General features: G+C 43.7%; 1 protein-coding gene across 4 annotated transcripts in view; it reads right to left on the bottom strand.

Annotated features, from left to right (window-relative positions):
- Window positions 1-1,088: 1,088 nt before the first annotated feature.
- USP48 (ubiquitin specific peptidase 48) overlaps window positions 1,089-18,580 on the bottom strand; it is a 68,867-nt gene continuing 51,375 nt past the window's right edge. For all 4 annotated transcript variants that reach the window (XM_055138743.1, XM_055138744.1, XM_055138746.1 and 1 more), the window contains 6 exons: window positions 18,422-18,526; window positions 12,626-12,781; window positions 8,896-9,021; window positions 5,172-5,220; window positions 2,808-2,834; window positions 1,089-1,645 (listed from right to left, as the gene is read on the bottom strand). In XM_055138743.1, coding sequence (XP_054994718.1) covers window positions 1,623-1,645; window positions 2,808-2,834; window positions 5,172-5,220; window positions 8,896-9,021; window positions 12,626-12,781; window positions 18,422-18,526 — 486 coding nt within the window. In that variant the 3' untranslated portion in view covers window positions 1,089-1,622. The remainder of the gene's footprint in view (window positions 1,646-2,807; window positions 2,835-5,171; window positions 5,221-8,895; window positions 9,022-12,625; window positions 12,782-18,421; window positions 18,527-18,580) is intronic.

Below are 18,580 nucleotides of genomic sequence, written 5' to 3'. Positions count from 1 at the left end.
TAGTCTGATACAAAGAGCTATTTAAAAGGGATGCTGCTGCCAAGGTTACTGGTCCCCACACAGAAAACTGCCTCCTTGTCCATTATGTGATGAGAGTTTGTGAAAGAGGGAATGAGCGGTGGTCAGGGCACGTACCTAAGACCTAGACATGCACTCAAGAGAAGCTCACTTTGGAGTTGTCTGAAATTAAAGCCCAAAATCCACTGATAAGTGTTTAAGCCCTGCACACAGCTGGTATGCTCCAGACAGACCAAATAAAAAATAAACAAACAAACAAATAAATAAATAAATGCACTCCATCATAGGGGCTGGAGCGATAGCACAGCGGTTGGGCATTCGTCTTTCATGCGGCCGACCTGAGTTCGATTCCTCCGCCCCTCTAGGAGAGCCCAGCAAGCTACCGAGAGTATCGAGCCCGCACGGCAGAGCCTGGCAAGCTGTGTGTATTGGATATGCCAAAAACAGTAACAATAAGTCTCTCAGTGAGAGACGTTACTGGTGCCCGCTCAAACAAATCGATGAGCAACGGGATGAGCTCCCTGAGACTCCATCATAGATCGTATTTAAAACAAAAGAGAGGGGCTGGAGCAATAGCACAGCGGGTAGGGCGTTTGCCTTGCACGCGGCTGACCCAGGTTTGATTCCCAGCATCCCATATGGTCCCCTGAGCACCGCCAGGAGTAATTCCTGAGTGCATGAGCCAGGAGTAGCCCCTGTGCAATGCCGGGTGTGACCCAAAAAATGAAATAAATAAATAAATAAATAAATAAATAGAAACAAAAGAGAATCACAGGCTGGGGAGGGAAGAAATGTAAAGCGCACAGGCTGTGCCATTGGATCCCTGGGGTCACGAGTTGGCTAGGAGTACGCCCTGAGCACCACTTGGAGCATTCCACCCCCACAAACCTGGATGAAGAGGCTATCACATGTCATAAACACTACACAACCTTTCTAAAAACAAAAAACCCCAGGCTTCAGAAGCTGCATAAGAATACAGCCCCTCAAGAAGCAGCACTGCACGCAGACCATCCCTCTGGGGTGCTGGAGAAGTTAAGAGGTCGAAGCTGAAGACACTTTCCACAATCATGGCAAGTTCTTCACTTCCATGCTTTATTGAAAGTAAAATATGAATCAAAGACAGGTACTGGTAAGCAGGTTATATCTCTAAAGAGCGACTGGGTTCAGAGCAGGGAACCGTCCCATCTGTTGTGACACAAACCCTTTATGGTCCAATGCATCTGGCATGAAACTCAGCGAGGAAATTGAACAGAACTTTATTCCCTCCCACAACTATAAATCTCATGTAAACATGATTTACCATTGCGCTATTAAACTTGTTCAGTCTCCATTGGCCCCCTCCCGACCACCAACCCTAACCGACATTTAAATATAAAATCTGAAACATTTTCCTTCAAGTCTGACGTCCTTCAGTGCAATCTGCTTTATTTGACATAAGGCATTTGGGACAGTCGATTTCGAATGTTTTTTTTCTCTGCCTTTTGGAAGAGTCACGAACGGTTTACTTCTTAAATCCACCTTTTCTTTAATGCCCTAAAACATGTTAAACTCCTCTTCCCTTGTGGTCATTTCTCAGCAGTCAGCAATCAGCAAGTGTTCAAAGATTAATGTCCCAGTAGGCCAGTACCTGGGAAAAGAAACACACAGAAGAGGAGTTGTGAACTAAAAATCAGGAGGTTCTGCACCCAATTGCCAAGACTCATCAACAGAGAATATCCAATTAAATAAACGAGCATCACACAGCCCCCTGATGTTGAGGAATAAGACAAAAGCCTACTGAGTCCAGGCTTCCAACTAATCCACACTTCTGGCGAAAGCCCTGAGTTCCCTATGTACATCCTGACACAATTAGACTTTACTGATGCTTCTGTTTGATGATCATTTTCTTTCTTCTTTTGCATTTTGGGTCACACTCAGCTATGCTCAGGGGTTACTCCAGGCTCTGCACTCAGGAATTACCCCTCGCAGTGCTGGGGGGAACCAAACAGGATGTCAGGGACTGAAACCAGGCCGGCCGGGTGCATTTCCCTATCTGCTGTATTTTCTATTAAAATTCCTAAAACCTGTTCAGGTGAAGTCACACTGGGGTTCTTTGCAGTGGTGCCGTGTGAACAAAGCAACCCTGCAGGAACGGCGTGCTCAGGCCAGTAGCTTCACCCGATGCGTGATTTAGCAGAAAACCACTCGTGCTTGATGCAAACTCATCCTTTGGTAAAATCACTATCTGCGGCAGATTTTAGAGCAGGCCAGAAAGAATAAAAATAGCAAAACTCCATCAGTAAGTGTCAAAGATCTCTTGCCCTGGCTGGACCGATGAAGGCTATCAGACGAGGGGTTCTACACCGTCCTGGACGAAGGGTAAGCAACAGGCTCCGCTGTATGAGCGAAGGCCCACGCAGCCGTGGCGGCTGCGACACTGCACAGGGCCCTGCTGTCTCCAGCTACAGCAAAGGTCCGGAAATTCCTTAATCGGAAACAGATCGCTGAACCAATTCCTATCACATCTCAAAATGCCACCAGCTAATCTCACAACCTCCTGTCTGCCTCCCACCAAAATAATAAGGACAAGAGAGATTGGTGGCAGATACAATTGCAGGCTGCCCTGAGTCGAGGCCAAAGAGCTGAAAAATGAAGAAGGCTGGATGAAAAAATGCATTTAACCAAAATTAATTATAGTCACGAGACTCTGACTGAATTAAACTTTAAAATCAAATTAAAGCCTTCATTCTAATGAAAAACTACAGCATGACTCTGACATTCATGAACAACACATGACAAATGTAACTTACCTTTAAATCCTTCTTCTGGCATACACACTGGGGGAAGAAAAATAATCCCGAATTTAATATATTTTCATGAGAGTTAAAAGACAGTTTCCATGCCCTGAGTTTAAAATAACTTTAAAAATATTAAAAAATAATAATGTAGTAGTACTATTTGTTCAGCCATTGATTAAGCTGACTGAATTGGGCATGAACTCCACATACTTCATTTTATTGTATCACCATGAGATAGTTACAAAGCTTTCATGTTTGAGATTCAGCCACAATGATGGAACACCCATCCCTCCAGTGCGCATTTTCCACCAGCAATATCCCAAGTTTCCACCCTCACAATCCCAGTCCTCATCCTGCCTCTATGGCAGACAATTTCCCCAATTTTCTTTCATTTTAGGAATTACGTTTTGCTCGAATTTCCCCACCACCATTAAAGTCTACCTACCAGGGAGAGACACTAGATAATTTATTTTCCGTTACTTATTTTGAATATCATAAAAGCTTGTGCAGCCGCGATTATAAATGTGAATTTCTACATTGTAAATGGTTGGGTTCCAGAGACATTTCTGTATGGCACTAATCCATTTTGGGATTCAATTGGGAGTCCCTGGCTAGGGTTGTTGGTGCGCTAAGATGGCGCCCAGAGGCAAATTGTGGGCATGACAGCCAGTCTGCTGGGCAGGCGGGGACCCAGGGAGGGACATCCAGGGTCCTCTGCCACCATGTGGCCTGGAGATTTAGTCCTAAAACCTGAATACCGAGGGCCCTACTTGTGGAAGCTCTTGGTCACTAGGATTCCATCTGGAGTAGGCAGGGAGACTGCACTAAAGTTTTAATTACCTTACTATAATGACAAATTGTCAAGTTATGGATAATGTTAATCAGAGACAATATTTGTATTGTTTTCATTTGTACCACAGCCACACGGAGTGACACTGGTGGAAACTGGGACGATGCTTTGCATGGCTCCAGGGCAGGCCCTGGGAAAACAAAGCAATGTTTCACATAGGCCGCCCCCTACCTTATACCCTAGGAGGGATTCTTAAGAGCCTGGAGCCATCTGCTCAAGCATTTCATCTCTTAACAGGATTATACTGCTATTTCATAATTTTAGATAATATCTAACTTCAACAAAATACAATTATTTTCCAAAGAAAAGATAAACCAAGAGCTAGAGAGATAGTACAGCAAGTAAGGCACTTGCCTTGCCCTCAGCCAACCAAGGTACTATTCCTGGCACCACATGTCCCCTTGGGGACTGGCACATGAGATATTCTGAGAACGTCAATGTGTTTTAAGTCAGTGGTCTTCAACCACCACTTCATGAGCTGGTGCCAGTACACAGATGCAGAAAGGTTAAGAGTACTGCTCTAAGTAACCAAGTCTACCTAGTACTTCACCGTGTTTCCCACATCTCACATACAGACTGTAAGGAACCTATGTTTCACTTACTGTATCGATGCTTAATGCGGTCACTTTTATACACATAATTGTTTTTATATTCTAAATGTTCCTTTCATGTGGGCTCGATGAATGTTTGCTTTCTCTCTGCCAACTTTCTTATGCTTCCAGCAATGCCCAATTCCCTAAGTTCCTTTTTTCAACCTCTTTGATTCCATGCTCTCACTCCTGGACTGAATAGTAAGCTTCAGCTACCCAGATGCCTATACAACTACTTCCAGCTGACACATACCCGTGAGGGAAACCATCCCCCGCATCTCCCTTTTGCTATCTGTAGGCTCAAGGATGTTTCCCCTGAAAGGACTATCCTCTCCCTTTAGTGGAAGAGATGGTGGCCTGTGTGCACGGGGTGGAAAAGAGCTGGTGGGATAAGGAGTGGCCTGGGTTCTGCAGTGAGACTTTTACCCAATTCCCCCGCTCTCGGTTCCGACCTCACTCATATTTCCAGAGGCAATGATTCCTGCTTGCCTGCCTCTGATTCTGCAATCTGAAATAGTTTTGCTAAATCAGTTATATAAACTTCATTCAGGCTCACAAATATTCTTTATAAGAGATATCTAAACGTAGATATCTTTTACAGATAGCTTTCTATGTATCTTGCAAGATGAATACCGCTAATACTCACTAGTGTAGTGCTCAGAGGGTCACTTCCAACGGAGTACTTGGAACACGGGACTTTCACATGCAAAACGTACGTGCCAGCCCTTTGAGCCCTCTCTGTGACCTACCTTCCTCAGGGACAAAAGTAAATGCAGTGACTGAGGATAGCTCAGTGGGAGAGCTCACGCCTCCCTGGGTTGGTCCAGAGAACACAACACACTTGAGAGCACTGTCCATTGGAGCTTCCAGTATCTATTATTTCTATTCCCTAACCGATTTCTAAACCACAAATTCCCATAACAACTTTGTCTTTACCTTGCATGACATCGTCCATTGCAGCATAATCGGCAATTGGCTCATCAGCCTGGAAAACAAAGGAAGAGATTCATTATAAACCTCTTGGGCAGACGAGATCCGGAGCACCCGCACACGAAACGGCTCCTCTGCTCCTAAAAGACTATGATCCCGGAGGCCCACTAGCCACTTTTGGCACCCAGCGGCTTCTTACAGAAATGCATCTAGACTGTGAACTGAGCTACGACCCCATGCTTCCCCAGGAGGGGAAAGGTTTCTCTCTCTTGGCCTTTTTCTGCAGCGGTGGCGGTGGCCACGTGGCGACCGCCATCTTATAGAGCCCACTAACCAGAGGTACAAGCTTGCAGTGACGTGACTTCTGGCAGAAATCTTTCTGGACTTAATTACTAAAATATCAGAAATCCAAAAATGACAGCGACCGCGCGAGCTCATATAATCTTCATTCTCAGCAATGGAAAACAAATGATCAAATGATGCCTTTTCAGCAGGTTTGATTGTTGGGGGGAAATTCCAAATAATAATAGTGAGTTCTCTGTTGAAGTATTAAATATATTCAAAGTACAGAGAGAATAAAGTGAAGATCATTAGCCACAAAGGTGGGGGAGGTGGGATGGGAGGTATACGGGGGTTATTGGTGGTGGAACATGTGCACTGGTGAAGGGATGGGGATTTGATCATTGTATATGACTGAGACTTAAACCTGAAAGCTTTGTAACTTTTTTCATGGTGATTCAATCAAAAAATTAAAAAAAAAAATCTCTTGGAAGAGAGCACACGACTCACCATAGCCATGCCACTGGACCCCGTGCCAGGCTGTTCTCATTCAGGGCGGGCCAGAGGGCGGCGGAAGAGTCCCCCTCCCCTGCTCAGGACCCAGCCCCCAGCAGCCAAAACCAGCAGACTCAACCACTGCCATACTAATGGCCATCTCCACAACTCGGGCCAGCCTTGCCCATGAGTGACTCCACAGAAAACCCAGGTATTCAGGACTTGTGACTGAAAACTCTGGGTTCAACGGAACGAGGAACAGGTGTCTCCCCATCTCCCTTGACTGGCAGTCACGGACATAAACTGCCTCTGGCTGGCGCCAGATAATCTCATCAATGGCCATGGTCCAGAGACTCACTATAAATCTCTCAGAAAAGAGCTTGCCATTGCCATGCTGCCGGACCCCACGCCAGGCTGTTTTATTTGGGGTAACACGGGGATGGGGGTGCCCCACGGGTGAGTCCCTCCCACCTCTCTTCGCCAAAGACCCAGATCTGGCTGCCGAAAACCTCCAGAACCGTGCAGCTGCATTTGTAGCGCACAACGTCATACCTGACATCACTAATATTCCAAGAGTAGTGCACCACGTCTGATGGGGGTTACGGTAAAAGGAACCATCGATGCTCAGGGGTTATTCCTGGCTTTGCACTCAGGAATTACTCCTGGCGGTGCTTGGGGGACCATATGGGATGCCAGGGATCGAACTCGGGTTGGCCGCGTGCAAGGTAAACGCCCTACCTGCTGTGCTATCGCTCCGGCCCCAAAAGGAACCAATCTTAGACATACATCTTTACCGATATACACACACCCACACCCCTGGGGGAAATACAACAATCTTCACTCTTTCCTCTAAGGAAACTTTTTGGATCATTTTCAGCGGTTTTTTTTTATAACAAACAAATTATTTTGGGTCTGCTTTGAGGCAGGGGTTGGGGTTCGAGATGGAAACTCCCGAAATACGCTGGTGGGGAGGTGTAATGGTTGTGGGACTGGTGTCCGAATACTGAGTGTAATCAGATATTGTGAACTACTTTATAAAAAACAAGCAAACAAAAGAGAAAAGAAAGGAAAGCCAGGAAAACGAAGGCAGGAGGAGGAGCCTATTGAGATAACACAGATGTCATGCCCAGGATATACCACTACGTGGCCACAAACTCACAAAGACCAATATCCATGGGTGAACCCAGGGTTAGCCCTGCCAGTACTCTCTGGGGTCACAAAGGTCAGATGTCAGCACTGAATTTTTTAAATGGGATTAAATGGCAGGGGGAAAAAAAAAATGCAAGTCCCATGAAGACTCCAGGTTATCATTCTGGAGAGAATCTCGTGACCAATACAGGCTGGTTCTGAAGGTTAACCCCTACAATTCAGCCAATCAGAAGGGTTCCCAAATAAGGTACAGGTGCTGTCTTGACATACGTGTTGCCTGCATCTCCCCTCTTGGGATGTGTACTTTCATACACTGATGGGTACTTGGGCTCTCTCGCCACCCTGAAAAGGCCATATTCGTTCTTAAGTGCATACCTCTCTCTCCCCCTCCCTGCCTTCACCCCTGAACTTCCAAGTAAAACCTGTTTTTAAAAAGGAAAAAAAAAAGGTCTTCCTAAGAAATTCCAAAAGAAGTAACAGTTCCAAGAAAAGCCAAATTTTAAACAAAGAATGGGTGAAGGGTAAAAGGTGAAAGGTCTAAACTTATTTGTCTCTTCACCCCCCAATATCTACTTCAAGGTTTAAGTTATTGTCCCAACTACGAAAGTTATTCCTAATACCACCAAAATAGCCCAGGTTGACAGTACTGCCATGTTGGGAAGACTACCCTAAGACAATAATAAAATATTTCACAGTTCTGAACCCAAACAAATAATCTAGCAAAGAATTCTATAATACTCTGCTGGCACCAGATAATTTAGTCATTGGCCACAAACCAGAGTCACATGTCCTTATCTCTAGGAAGGTAGCATAACACGACACACACTATAACTGTGCCTCTGGACCCCACACCAGGCTGTTTCACTAGGGTTCCCTGGAGGAAGGTAGGTGAGGCCCCTCTCTGCCTCAAGGGACCCAGCCCCAGCAGCTGAAAACCTCCAGAACTCAACGGCCACCAGGCTCCTGGCTGCTCTCCACATTCTTGGGCTGAGCCTTACCCACAGGTTAATGTATTTCTGGACCACGCAACTGCATTTGTGGCCACGCAACAACTCAAACCTCACATCACCCATACTCCAAAGAGTACCGCACCACATTTGATGGGGTTTAAAGTAGGAGGCAACCAATCTTAGAGGAAATATATATATTTTTACAGATACATATCTATATACACATATATATGTACATATAAACTCACAAGGCTCAACCTTTAACAACATGTTACAGATCTTTTACAGAAGGGCTTAATGGCCCCTGGGTGAAATACAACTATCTTCATACTCCTCCCTCTAAGGAAACTTTGTTGGAGCATTTTTAGCAATTTTTCAGAACAAACACTACAAAATAAATTATTTTGGTACTGCTTTGGGGCAGGGGCTGGGGTTCGGGATGGAAACATCCGAAATATGGTGGTGGGAGTGGTGTTTGGATATATATGTAAATATTTTTTAAAAACAATCAGTGTTTATTTTATTTTAGGGCCACACCCAGCAATGCACAGGGGTTACTACTAGCTCATGCACTCAGGAATTACTCCTGGTGGTGCTCAGGGGACCAAATGGGATGCTGGGAATCAAACCCGGGTCAGCCATGAACAAGGCAAATGCCCTACCCACTGTGCTATCGCTCCAGCCCATTAAAAAAAAAAAAAAAAAAAGTAAAAACTTAAAAAAAAAAATTCTGTAGTAGTACAGTGGGGGATCCTTCACAGATGAGTCATGAGGGGAACTAGACCACAATGTATACGGTTCATACATGCTGCACAGCATGTAGTTTGGGACTGCTCAGGCAAGAAACCATTACATACCTTTAATAAAATGACAGACTCCGGAATGACGCCAAGGGTGCCAAGGGTGGCACAATCATCACTCAAAATCTTTCCATCGATTGACAGGTTCTGATCAAAGGGAGCAACTGAAAATGCATGCATGATCTGTGTGTATATAAAAGAAACAGTTTGTATAATGCAAAGTACTGACATATAGACCCTATCTGTTTACATAAATTAGCAGAGGAAAACTGCGCATGCGATGATACCGTCTACAGTCAGCCTACTTACTACATACCGACCGGCCAGAGCCATACCACCAGTCCTGCAGGCAATGCTCTTGGGAGGCCTTGCCAGACGCAGAAACGATGATACCCAGAGATCCACTTTTCTGACATTGTATACTGGGTAGAGTGCTTGCTTTGCACATGGCCAACCTGGGTTTAATCCCTGGCACCCCCTGTAGTCCACTGAGCTCAGGAGTGATTCCTGAGTGCAGATCCAGAAGTAGCCTCTAAGCATCAACAGGTGTGGACCCCAAAACAAAAAACTCCCAACTAATTTTTAAAAAAATCATTAAAAAAACAAAGTACACTGACCAGCTATTCCTCTCTGGAGAGGCCATGTTCTCTCTTGAGCATATCTCTCCCCCTCTACTTCCCTCCCTTTATGTTCCAAATAAAATTGCTTTACTTAGAATAAAACAAAGCGCAATGACAACAGTGATCTGTGAAAACCATCAACAAGGCGAGACCAGATTAACACACAAGCATGGGGAGGAGGCTCCCAAATGGGGTTACTAAATGGAGATTGCAAAGAAGAAAGTCATTCCAGGGGAGGTGACTGCAGCCAGCCCCACAGGAGCAATGTCAAACTACTTAATAGCAACCATGCACACCCCAAAATGATGCATCATCCTTCAAGACTGAACAAACAGTTCTAAACATAAGTTCTACTATCACTGAGGGGATAATGCACGCACTTAGCACTTTCAAAGTGCAGATGAGAATATTTAAATATCAATTTACATAACACTAATAAAGCATGTAGGAGCTATCAGGTTACATGGACATGGTACTGTGAATGAGGAGGAGATAATTCAGAGTGAAGGAATCAACCAGAGACATGGAGGTCTGGGAACATAACTGATACCCATCAAGGGCAGGAGAACGTAATGATTGCATTACACAGGTATGTTTAACACGTGGACAAGGCATTCCTGATCTATGGAAGAAAAAGCACAAACAAAGGTCATTCTAGTCCAAAAAAATGGGTGATTCCATGATGAAATGGATAGGAGTAAAACAAGCACAGCAAGGTTTCAGTTGCCAACTATTTAAGTTCTATGCAAAAACTTTTTTCCTTTCTATGGCAGAAAATACCACCCACTCAATATCTATCTATGGAAAAATGAAATATGATTAAACACTGAGCATCTTCTTACAAAGGAGATGAATAAATCCTTCATTTGTACACTTTAGGTAGATGAATTAATTGGAAAAATGTTTCCTGTGATTTCAAGCACTGTAAGTGGGCATTTAGCTAGCACAAAACATTTATAGTTTTGCAAAGGTTTTCAATCCTGTTAACTTGGAAATGAAGTAACCCTAAAGAATATAAAAACGCTTTATGTTCTGTCTAAACGAATCCTCCCACCACCACCTACCAAGGATCACAAGCCCATCACAGACTCCAGGGTTATCCAGGGTGCTAGGCAAAAAGGTCAGGTAGGGGGAGGCATTCAAAAGGCACCCCGGTGAACAGTGAGGGGGGAGACAGCTTTCTGGACCACAGTGGTCCTTAAAGCAAGAGTGGGAGACAGGAGAAAGGATTCTGCAAAGATAAGACACAAGAAGAGGAGGAGAAAAAATGCAAGAACACCAGGAATGATTCCTGAGTGCAGAGCCAGGAATAATCCTTGAGCCCTGCTGGTTATGACCACCCCCCCCCCCAAAAAACACACAAAAAAACATGATTGGAGGAGAGTATAGATGAGAGAATATCATTACAAAACCTGCTGTGTTCAACAGCTAATTCAGGCAGGTAACATGTTCCTAGAAGTTATTTCTGCTGACTTTTGATTTATTCTTCAAAATTGGTAGGTAGTCCACAATAAATTCAGCATTGACTTTTAAAATATCTTTATCCACAGGGAATTTTTGTAATTTAAAAGTTTTGAATGTTCGAGGTTTACCACTGACAGGCAGAAAAGCCAGTGACAGAAACAAGATTTCTCAGATGTAAAAGGTACAATAACAGAGTAAAGATATGCCAACACATTTATTTTCAGAGCCACGGGTTCAACCAAGGGAAACACTGCTCTCAAGACAATCTGGAACACATAACACCCTCAAAGAAAGCCTGTACTTTTGCCTCAATTACAATGATAACTATCAGTATCAAGAAAAAAATGCACAACCAGTAAAATATGCCACAATAAAGTGGCAAGGAGGGAAACTCTGGTCAATGTTTTGGATATGTAACAGTGATTCAAACAAATTAGGGGACGGCTTTTTTCCATGGACATCTTGAATTCATCATTCTGCCTATGTTTTGAGATACAACAACGGACTATCTATTTATAGTTTATTAGTATTGATAACAAATTTCTGAAGCAAAGAGAAAATCATGATGTTTACATTCTATTCACTGAACTGATCAGCACAGCAAACCATAGATGGACAGTGGGGATTGTGGGGAGGAGATGAAAGAATCTGGAGGGGGCCAGAGAGGCAGCTCAGGGGGTTAGTGCATGCACTGACCCACAGTGCTGCATGGGGACCCCCAGCACCAGCAAAAGAATGTGAAAAACATCATTATATGAAAAGATAAACGCAACTTAAAGATTCTATCAAACAGGGGTGCAAAGACAGCACAGCAGGTAGTCTCCTGTCTGGCACATGTCACCTGGGTTTAACCCTTGGCACCGCATTGATGTCCCAAACGCGCCAGGAGTAACCCTATATCTATCAGATAACCTACTCGAGACATCAACACACTGTAATAAAAAGAAGAACCAGAGAGGACAGGGGTGAAAGCATTGCGTCCCCTAGGCCAGCCCAGGCAACACTGCCCTTCAGGACTCTCCCCAGCCCAGCACAGAGCCTGGGAACCTCCAAGCACTGCTGGGTGTGTGAGCAGAGAGAAGGGAGAAGAGACAATTTCTACTTCATTCAGTTTCTAGCCAAGAACTTAAATTGAATTTAAATTTTGCAGGAGATCCTGGTAATTGACTCAAATACCTATTAAAAGGACAAAGATACAGCTTAATGACATATTTTGCATTTGGTTTGGTATGTTTTGCATTAGACTCATGATCCTTCTCAGGAAGGAGCAGGGCGTGACGCCATGCAAAGTACGGTCCCCAAACAAATTTATACAAAAAGAAAGAACAACTATCCTGAAACAACATAATTGTTTTTTGTTCTGGTGCCTCACCTAGTGATGCTCAGGGAGTACACTCTGGTCTGTACTTGGGAATCACTCCTGGCAGTGCTCTGGGCACCACTTGGGATGCAAACCAGGGTGGGGCCGGCCAAGTGCAAGGCAAGTAAACGGCTACCATCCTCACTACCTCAATATGTGACCAAGCAAAATGAAAGGACGGTTCATAATACTTTATAACTGGAAAATACATTACATCAAAAAACATCTTCACAGAAAGATCAACAATTCTGAACACCTTTTAGAAGCAAGCTCTATTAAAACATTATAAACAGGCAGAAAGCAAAAAATTCACAGTTCCGAGGTCTAACATACTTTTCCTCACCTGAATTTTCAGTTCTTTTAAGGTTTGATTAGCAGAAACAAGAAGTGCTTTCTCACCGCGAACTTTTCTATGTCGCATACTTCGCCGAATAACTTGCTTTTGATAGGCTATGTAATTTTGATGGGATATTTTTTGCCGCTTTGTTCCGCCATTGCTCTATAAAGAACATCCAAAACAAAGAATTGAAATTACCCGGTGCGTGAACTGTGCTCATGAAATTTCATCAGGCAAACTAAAAGTAGTCTATTTATTATTGTCCCACAACCATTTGTAATTCACTGTGAATAATGAGTGGAAACCTGTCCAGGCCACATGAAAAAGGGCATTCAGTGGTCAGAGAGATACTACAGGAGGTAAGGCCACTTCCCTGAAACCAAGTTTCTGATCTCTGACACCATATATGGTCACCCCCAGGAACATTAGGATGACTTCTAGGAACTGTCTGTGAGCACTGCAAGGAGTACACCCCTCAGGGAAAAGAACACACCTGGGGCAGAGACGTAGGATACAGAGTAAAGGCTCTGCCTGGCAGGCGACCAACTGGGTTCAATCCCTGGCACCACATTTGGTCCCCAGACTCACGTCAGGAGCGATCCCTGCTCGCAGAGCCGGGAGTGAGCCCTGACTACTACTGGGGGTGGCTCAAAAAACAAAAAAACAAAAGAGCACATGAATATTTAACAGCAAAATAGGCTTGATATGTCAGAAAAATCACGTGAGAAACAAAATAAAAAGAGTATTAAATATAATATCTGGAACTATAATTGACATTAGTTCTCTGAGAAACAGAAATTAGAAAACTAAGAATAAACTGCTGAGAAATTTAAGAAAAATTAGTACCTTAAGCACATCAAGCTCAGATTAACTAAAAATAGCACTGAATAGCGTGCCTCTAACACTATCATACAACACACAGCTTTGCCTACCAAATTTTCTGACCAAAAAACATTTAATCTCAGTCTAATCAAACAATCGAACCCAATACCCAATTTAGAGGAAATACAGGTGGACATAAATAAATTTAAAAAGAGCACAAGGAGGCAATTAGCTGAAGGCAAGTGTGGAAGAATCAAGAAAACAAACTGGTTTCTAAGTTGATGTCAAAGAGAGAAAGAAAGTGGGGAGGAAGAGGAAGAAGATAAACTGACACTTCAAGATACGGATCTAAGGCATTAAACAATCCACACTTTGATTACACACTGCTTTGAGGGGAAAACTGATTGCTCAAGACATATTTGGGATTTCTGGAGAAACCGGAGACTCAAGCAGATACTGTCTTTACTTAAGTACTAGTTTAAATATTTGCAATGAGATGTCATGATGACAATACACCTAGGGCTGGTTCAGCAAGAGATGTACAGGCAAGAGGAGGCCTGTGAAACAGTACAGGGGTCAAGGCATTTGCCATGAATCCCACTAGCCCTGGGTCAAATCTCCAGACCCCACGGATGGTCCCGAGAGCACCACAAGGTGTCAGTCCTGAGTACAGTCAGGAATAGCCCCTGGGCACTGGCAGGTATGAGAAGTACGGGCAGGCAGGTGTGCAGAGTATGACTTGGTTAGTCCTTAGTAAGAAAAAATTCTGTAAGGCCAGAGAGGTGATGCAGCAGGAGAGGAGAGGCTGCATGCAGAAGGCCCGGGTTCAAGTGACAGCCCCAGTCTCAGCAGAGCGGCCCTTACGCAGCCACCAGATGCAAATGGGTGTGTTCCCTGGAACCATAATGCTCCTTGTGCACAGGACCACGGAGTAGCCCACCAACACCAGCACTGCCAGGGTACTCCAAAGAAAAAAGGAACATCCACAAACCAATAATAACCTAGGTGAGGAGACCCCAAGGTCTTAGCTGTGGGGTCCCGGAGTCACTGTACAGAGACCAGTGTCCAGGGGCCGAGGTGGACGCCAGTGGATGGCGCACACACACATTAGAAGTGGAGCCGAGGTCATCAAGATTCACAGGTAAAGTGGACACAAAGCTTCCTGAAGGACTGACAGAGTACTTTCCTCTAGCTCAAAAGTGGAAATGGTTTAGAGACAAGTAATTCCAAAATAAAGATTCACTGTCACTGTCTCATCCCGTTGCTCATCGATTTGTTGAGCGGGCACCAGTAACGTCTCTCATTGTGAGACTCATTGTTACTGTTTTTGGCATATCGAATATGCCACGGGGAGCTTGTGAGGCTCTGCAGTGGGGGTGAGATAATCTCAGTATCTTGCCAGGCTCTCCGATAGGGGCTGAGGAAAATAAAGACTAAAGAAAAAAAAAAATCAACCGAAACATAATAATTTGCTGCAGAAGCAGAAACAACCAATAAGCAAAGCTCTCATCATTAAGCAAGACACGTATTTAATGACTGATTTTTTTTTTCTTTTTGGGTCACACCTGGCAATGCACAGGGGTTACTCCTGGCTCTGCACTCAGGAATTACTCCTGGTGGTGCTCAGAGGACCATATGGGATGCTGAAAATCGAACCCAGGTCGGCCATGTGCATTGCAAACACCTTACCCACTGTGCTATCGCTCCAGCCCCTTAATGATTGATTTTTTAAAAAAATGGATGTAAAAGCTTTTCCCAGAATTATATTTTCAAAAATATCCATAAAATTTAAATCCAACTTATTGTACAAAACAGTGAGCTGGTTTTAGAAAGCTTTCAATTTACCTAAGTGATGTCCAACACAGGGTACATTATTAACCTAAATGGTACATAAGGTCAAAGTCAAAGGAACTGGGCTGAGCTAGTTCAGAGGAAAGAGATTTGTTTATCTCCATTAAGGACAAATTGGAAATACATAACTTTTTATTATCGTCACACAGCAGCAATTACAGAAGCTAGGTCTTAAGATAAACATTACAAAGAAAGATTGGAGAAGGCTAACATTCTGAAAAAGATTGTCATCTTTTGGGACTACCCACTTTTCACTAAGAGGTCCCAAAAGAAAGATTTAAATGAAGAGGCTCCTTTGACTTTTTTGTTTTTGGACAAAAATATTTAGAACACTCTAGGGTACTGTAACATCCAAACAAGGAAGGAAAGAAGTTACAAAGTATAAAAAAATTACAGCAGAGAAGTAGTACTTTCCAACATTCCCTATTATTTTTGTAAATATGAAATTTGTTGTCATCCGCAACCAAGAAATTCCATGTCCACTCTGAAAAAATGCTGTGGTTACAACCACAAAGCATAAAAGTAGATATTCAGAAAAGTTAGTTTTTCCCCTAAATCAAAATCATTTCAAAATGTAAAGAATACTCCACTTAACTCATAGGCTGGCTGGAAAGTAAAGCTTGAAAAGGCAGACATAAAAAAAACATATTTGAATTAGAAAGTTTACCAGAAGACTAAGGGATTACAACTGATTCTTAAGTAGCACCACCGAAAGATAATTTATAAAATACAGTACTGTCATCATAGCGCAGAAGAGACATAAATCAGAATGGGTATTACCCACGAATACATCTATTTGTGACAGTCACCCACAAATGGTTTATAGATCTCTGCCTTGGAAGATCTAATGTACAAAGAGAGAAGGTCATGGAAAAGAACTGACAACAAATTAGGAGGCAAAATTCATTCCAATAAGCAGGACACAGATATAAAGGGAGGCAGCATTTATAAGGGAGAGCCTCTCCTCAAACAGAATGCACTCCTACACAACACAGAGGAGCTAAGGAGACCTGCACTGCTTACTAAAACATAAACTTCAAACTCATTCCTACACTATGTTCCTCCCACATGGGAAATTCCTTTTCCTTTCTCTTCTGCTTTCCAATAAACGGTTCTACCTTCCCTCCCCACCAAAAAATAAGGTCCTGAGAAATAGTACAATAGGTAGGGTGCTTGCTTCGCCTGTGGACAACCCAGCTTCAATTCCCGCCATGCCATATGGTCCCGAGAAAACTCTGAGGACAGAGCCAGGAGTAACCCCTGAGCATTGCCGTGTGGCCTAAGAAACGGGAAAAAAATTAATACAAATATAAATTTCATCCAAAGTGGGGTGATCACTGCCACGAGGGTGGGGCAGAAAAGTATTTCTTCTCTGGTAAGCTCTTTTTCAACTGTGTGTGTGTGTGTGTGTGTGTGTGTGTGTGTGTTTTCTTTTTGGGTCACACCTGGCGATGCACAGGGGTTACTCCTGGCTCTGCACTCAGGAATCACCCCTGGCGGTGCTCAGGGGACCAGATGGGATGCTGGGATTCGAACCTGGGTCGGCCGTGTGCAAGGCAAACGCCCTACCCGCTGTGGTATTCCTCCAGCCCCTCTTTTTCAACTACTTGCCTTTCATTTTTAATTTTATAGAGCACACTTATGGCAGTGCTACAGGGCCACGCAGCAAGGATCAAATCCTGAGGCCTCATCCATACCAGGCATTTGCTCCACCACTGGGGTCACCCTTGGTCCTCTTTCAGCTATTTTTTTTTTTTTTTGGCTTGATAATGGGGCCACACCTGGCCATGCTCAGAGATTTCTCTTGACTCTACTCAGGGAGAGATACATGGTGCTGGAGACAGAACCAAGGCTGGCTGCCTGTAGGGCCAGGCCACGCCCACTGTTATAGCCCCAGCCCCTTTCAGGCCTTTTTACAGCTAACACGACACAAGATCCAACAAGCCACGGAAAACATGCTGACAAAATTGTACCAGCTGGGGAAAGTACACGTAACATCCAGCTCATGGAGAACAAAATTCAAGAGGGCTTTTTTTTTTTTCAGGCTTTCTTAACCGTTGTTGAAAATAGTATCGTTGCATACAGACAGGCCAACAAGCCAGTATCTGCCTGTAACAGCATATGGGCACTGTAACAAACTACTTCAGGGAGAATTCTAACCATAATATGAATACACAGCATTTCAGAAGACTAAAAGTAAACTTTAATTTAAGCAAGAATTCCATAAATTTAAGTATCTAAATAGAGTGTCCTGGAACACAGTGTTCAGACTTTCTGAGACACTAAGACAAATACACCATACATCAAAGAAACATTGTAATATCAATTTCCTGTTCTAAGACTTTTCTTCCCACCACTATGAATTCATAGGATCACGCAATCAAATTCATACAAGAGGTAGAATAATAACCTAACAGAATACATAAACAGGCATGGAAGAATTTTAAATTGATGGCAACTGAAAATAAGACACTACTGATCTGGTCATTTAACATCATAATTAAAAACCTAAAAATCTTTAATAAAGACATTAATGGGTAATGCTTATTTGGTTTGGGTGTTTTTGTTGTTTTGTTCTTGTTTTTTGTTTCTGGCTTTTTTGGTCATTTCTGGCGATGCTCAGGGGTTACTCCTGGCTCTGCACTTAGGATTACTCCAAGTGGTGCTCGGAGTGACGATGTGGGATGCTGGGGTTACTCAAGGGAAATGCCTTACCTGCTGTACTACTGCTCTGGTCCCAGGGTGATACTTTGGAAGGAAGCTGAATTTGTTTATACTTAAAAGATCCAGAGATGGATGTTTCAAGGTGGGCCAGGGAGGCAGTTCAAAAATTGCATGCTAGGGCTGGAGTTATAGCACAGCGGGTAGGACGTCTGCCTTGCACGTGGCCAACCCGAATTCGATTCCCAGTATCTCATATGGTTCCCTGAGCACCACCAGGACTAATTCCTGAGTGCAGAGCCAGGAGTAACCCCTGTGCATTGCCGGGAGTGACCCCCCCCTACCCCCCAAAAAAATTGCATGCTAGAGCCACGAATCAATCCCTGGCACTGCAGCGCCCCAAGCACCGCCGGGTGAGCATGATCCAAAACCGAAAGAATGGAAACAAAGAACATCTCCAACATCTACCTGATTAAAATCTGGATCCTTCTCTCCATCTGGTTTAGTTTCTTCTTTATCCTCCTCTGTTTCGGAACTGCTCACGTTCAACTCGGGAGCAGCATCTTTCATGACCTGAATATATTAGGAAAAGAGAGAAGTAGGTCGAGCCCTAGGAAAAATTAGAAA

The sequence above is a fragment of the Sorex araneus genome, chromosome 5, assembly GCF_027595985.1.
Source record: "Sorex araneus isolate mSorAra2 chromosome 5, mSorAra2.pri, whole genome shotgun sequence".
In the NCBI taxonomy this organism is placed as follows: domain Eukaryota; kingdom Metazoa; phylum Chordata; class Mammalia; order Eulipotyphla; family Soricidae; genus Sorex; species Sorex araneus.
Note: the sequence above shows the minus strand (reverse complement) of the source record. Positions and strands in the feature narration are given on the sequence as shown.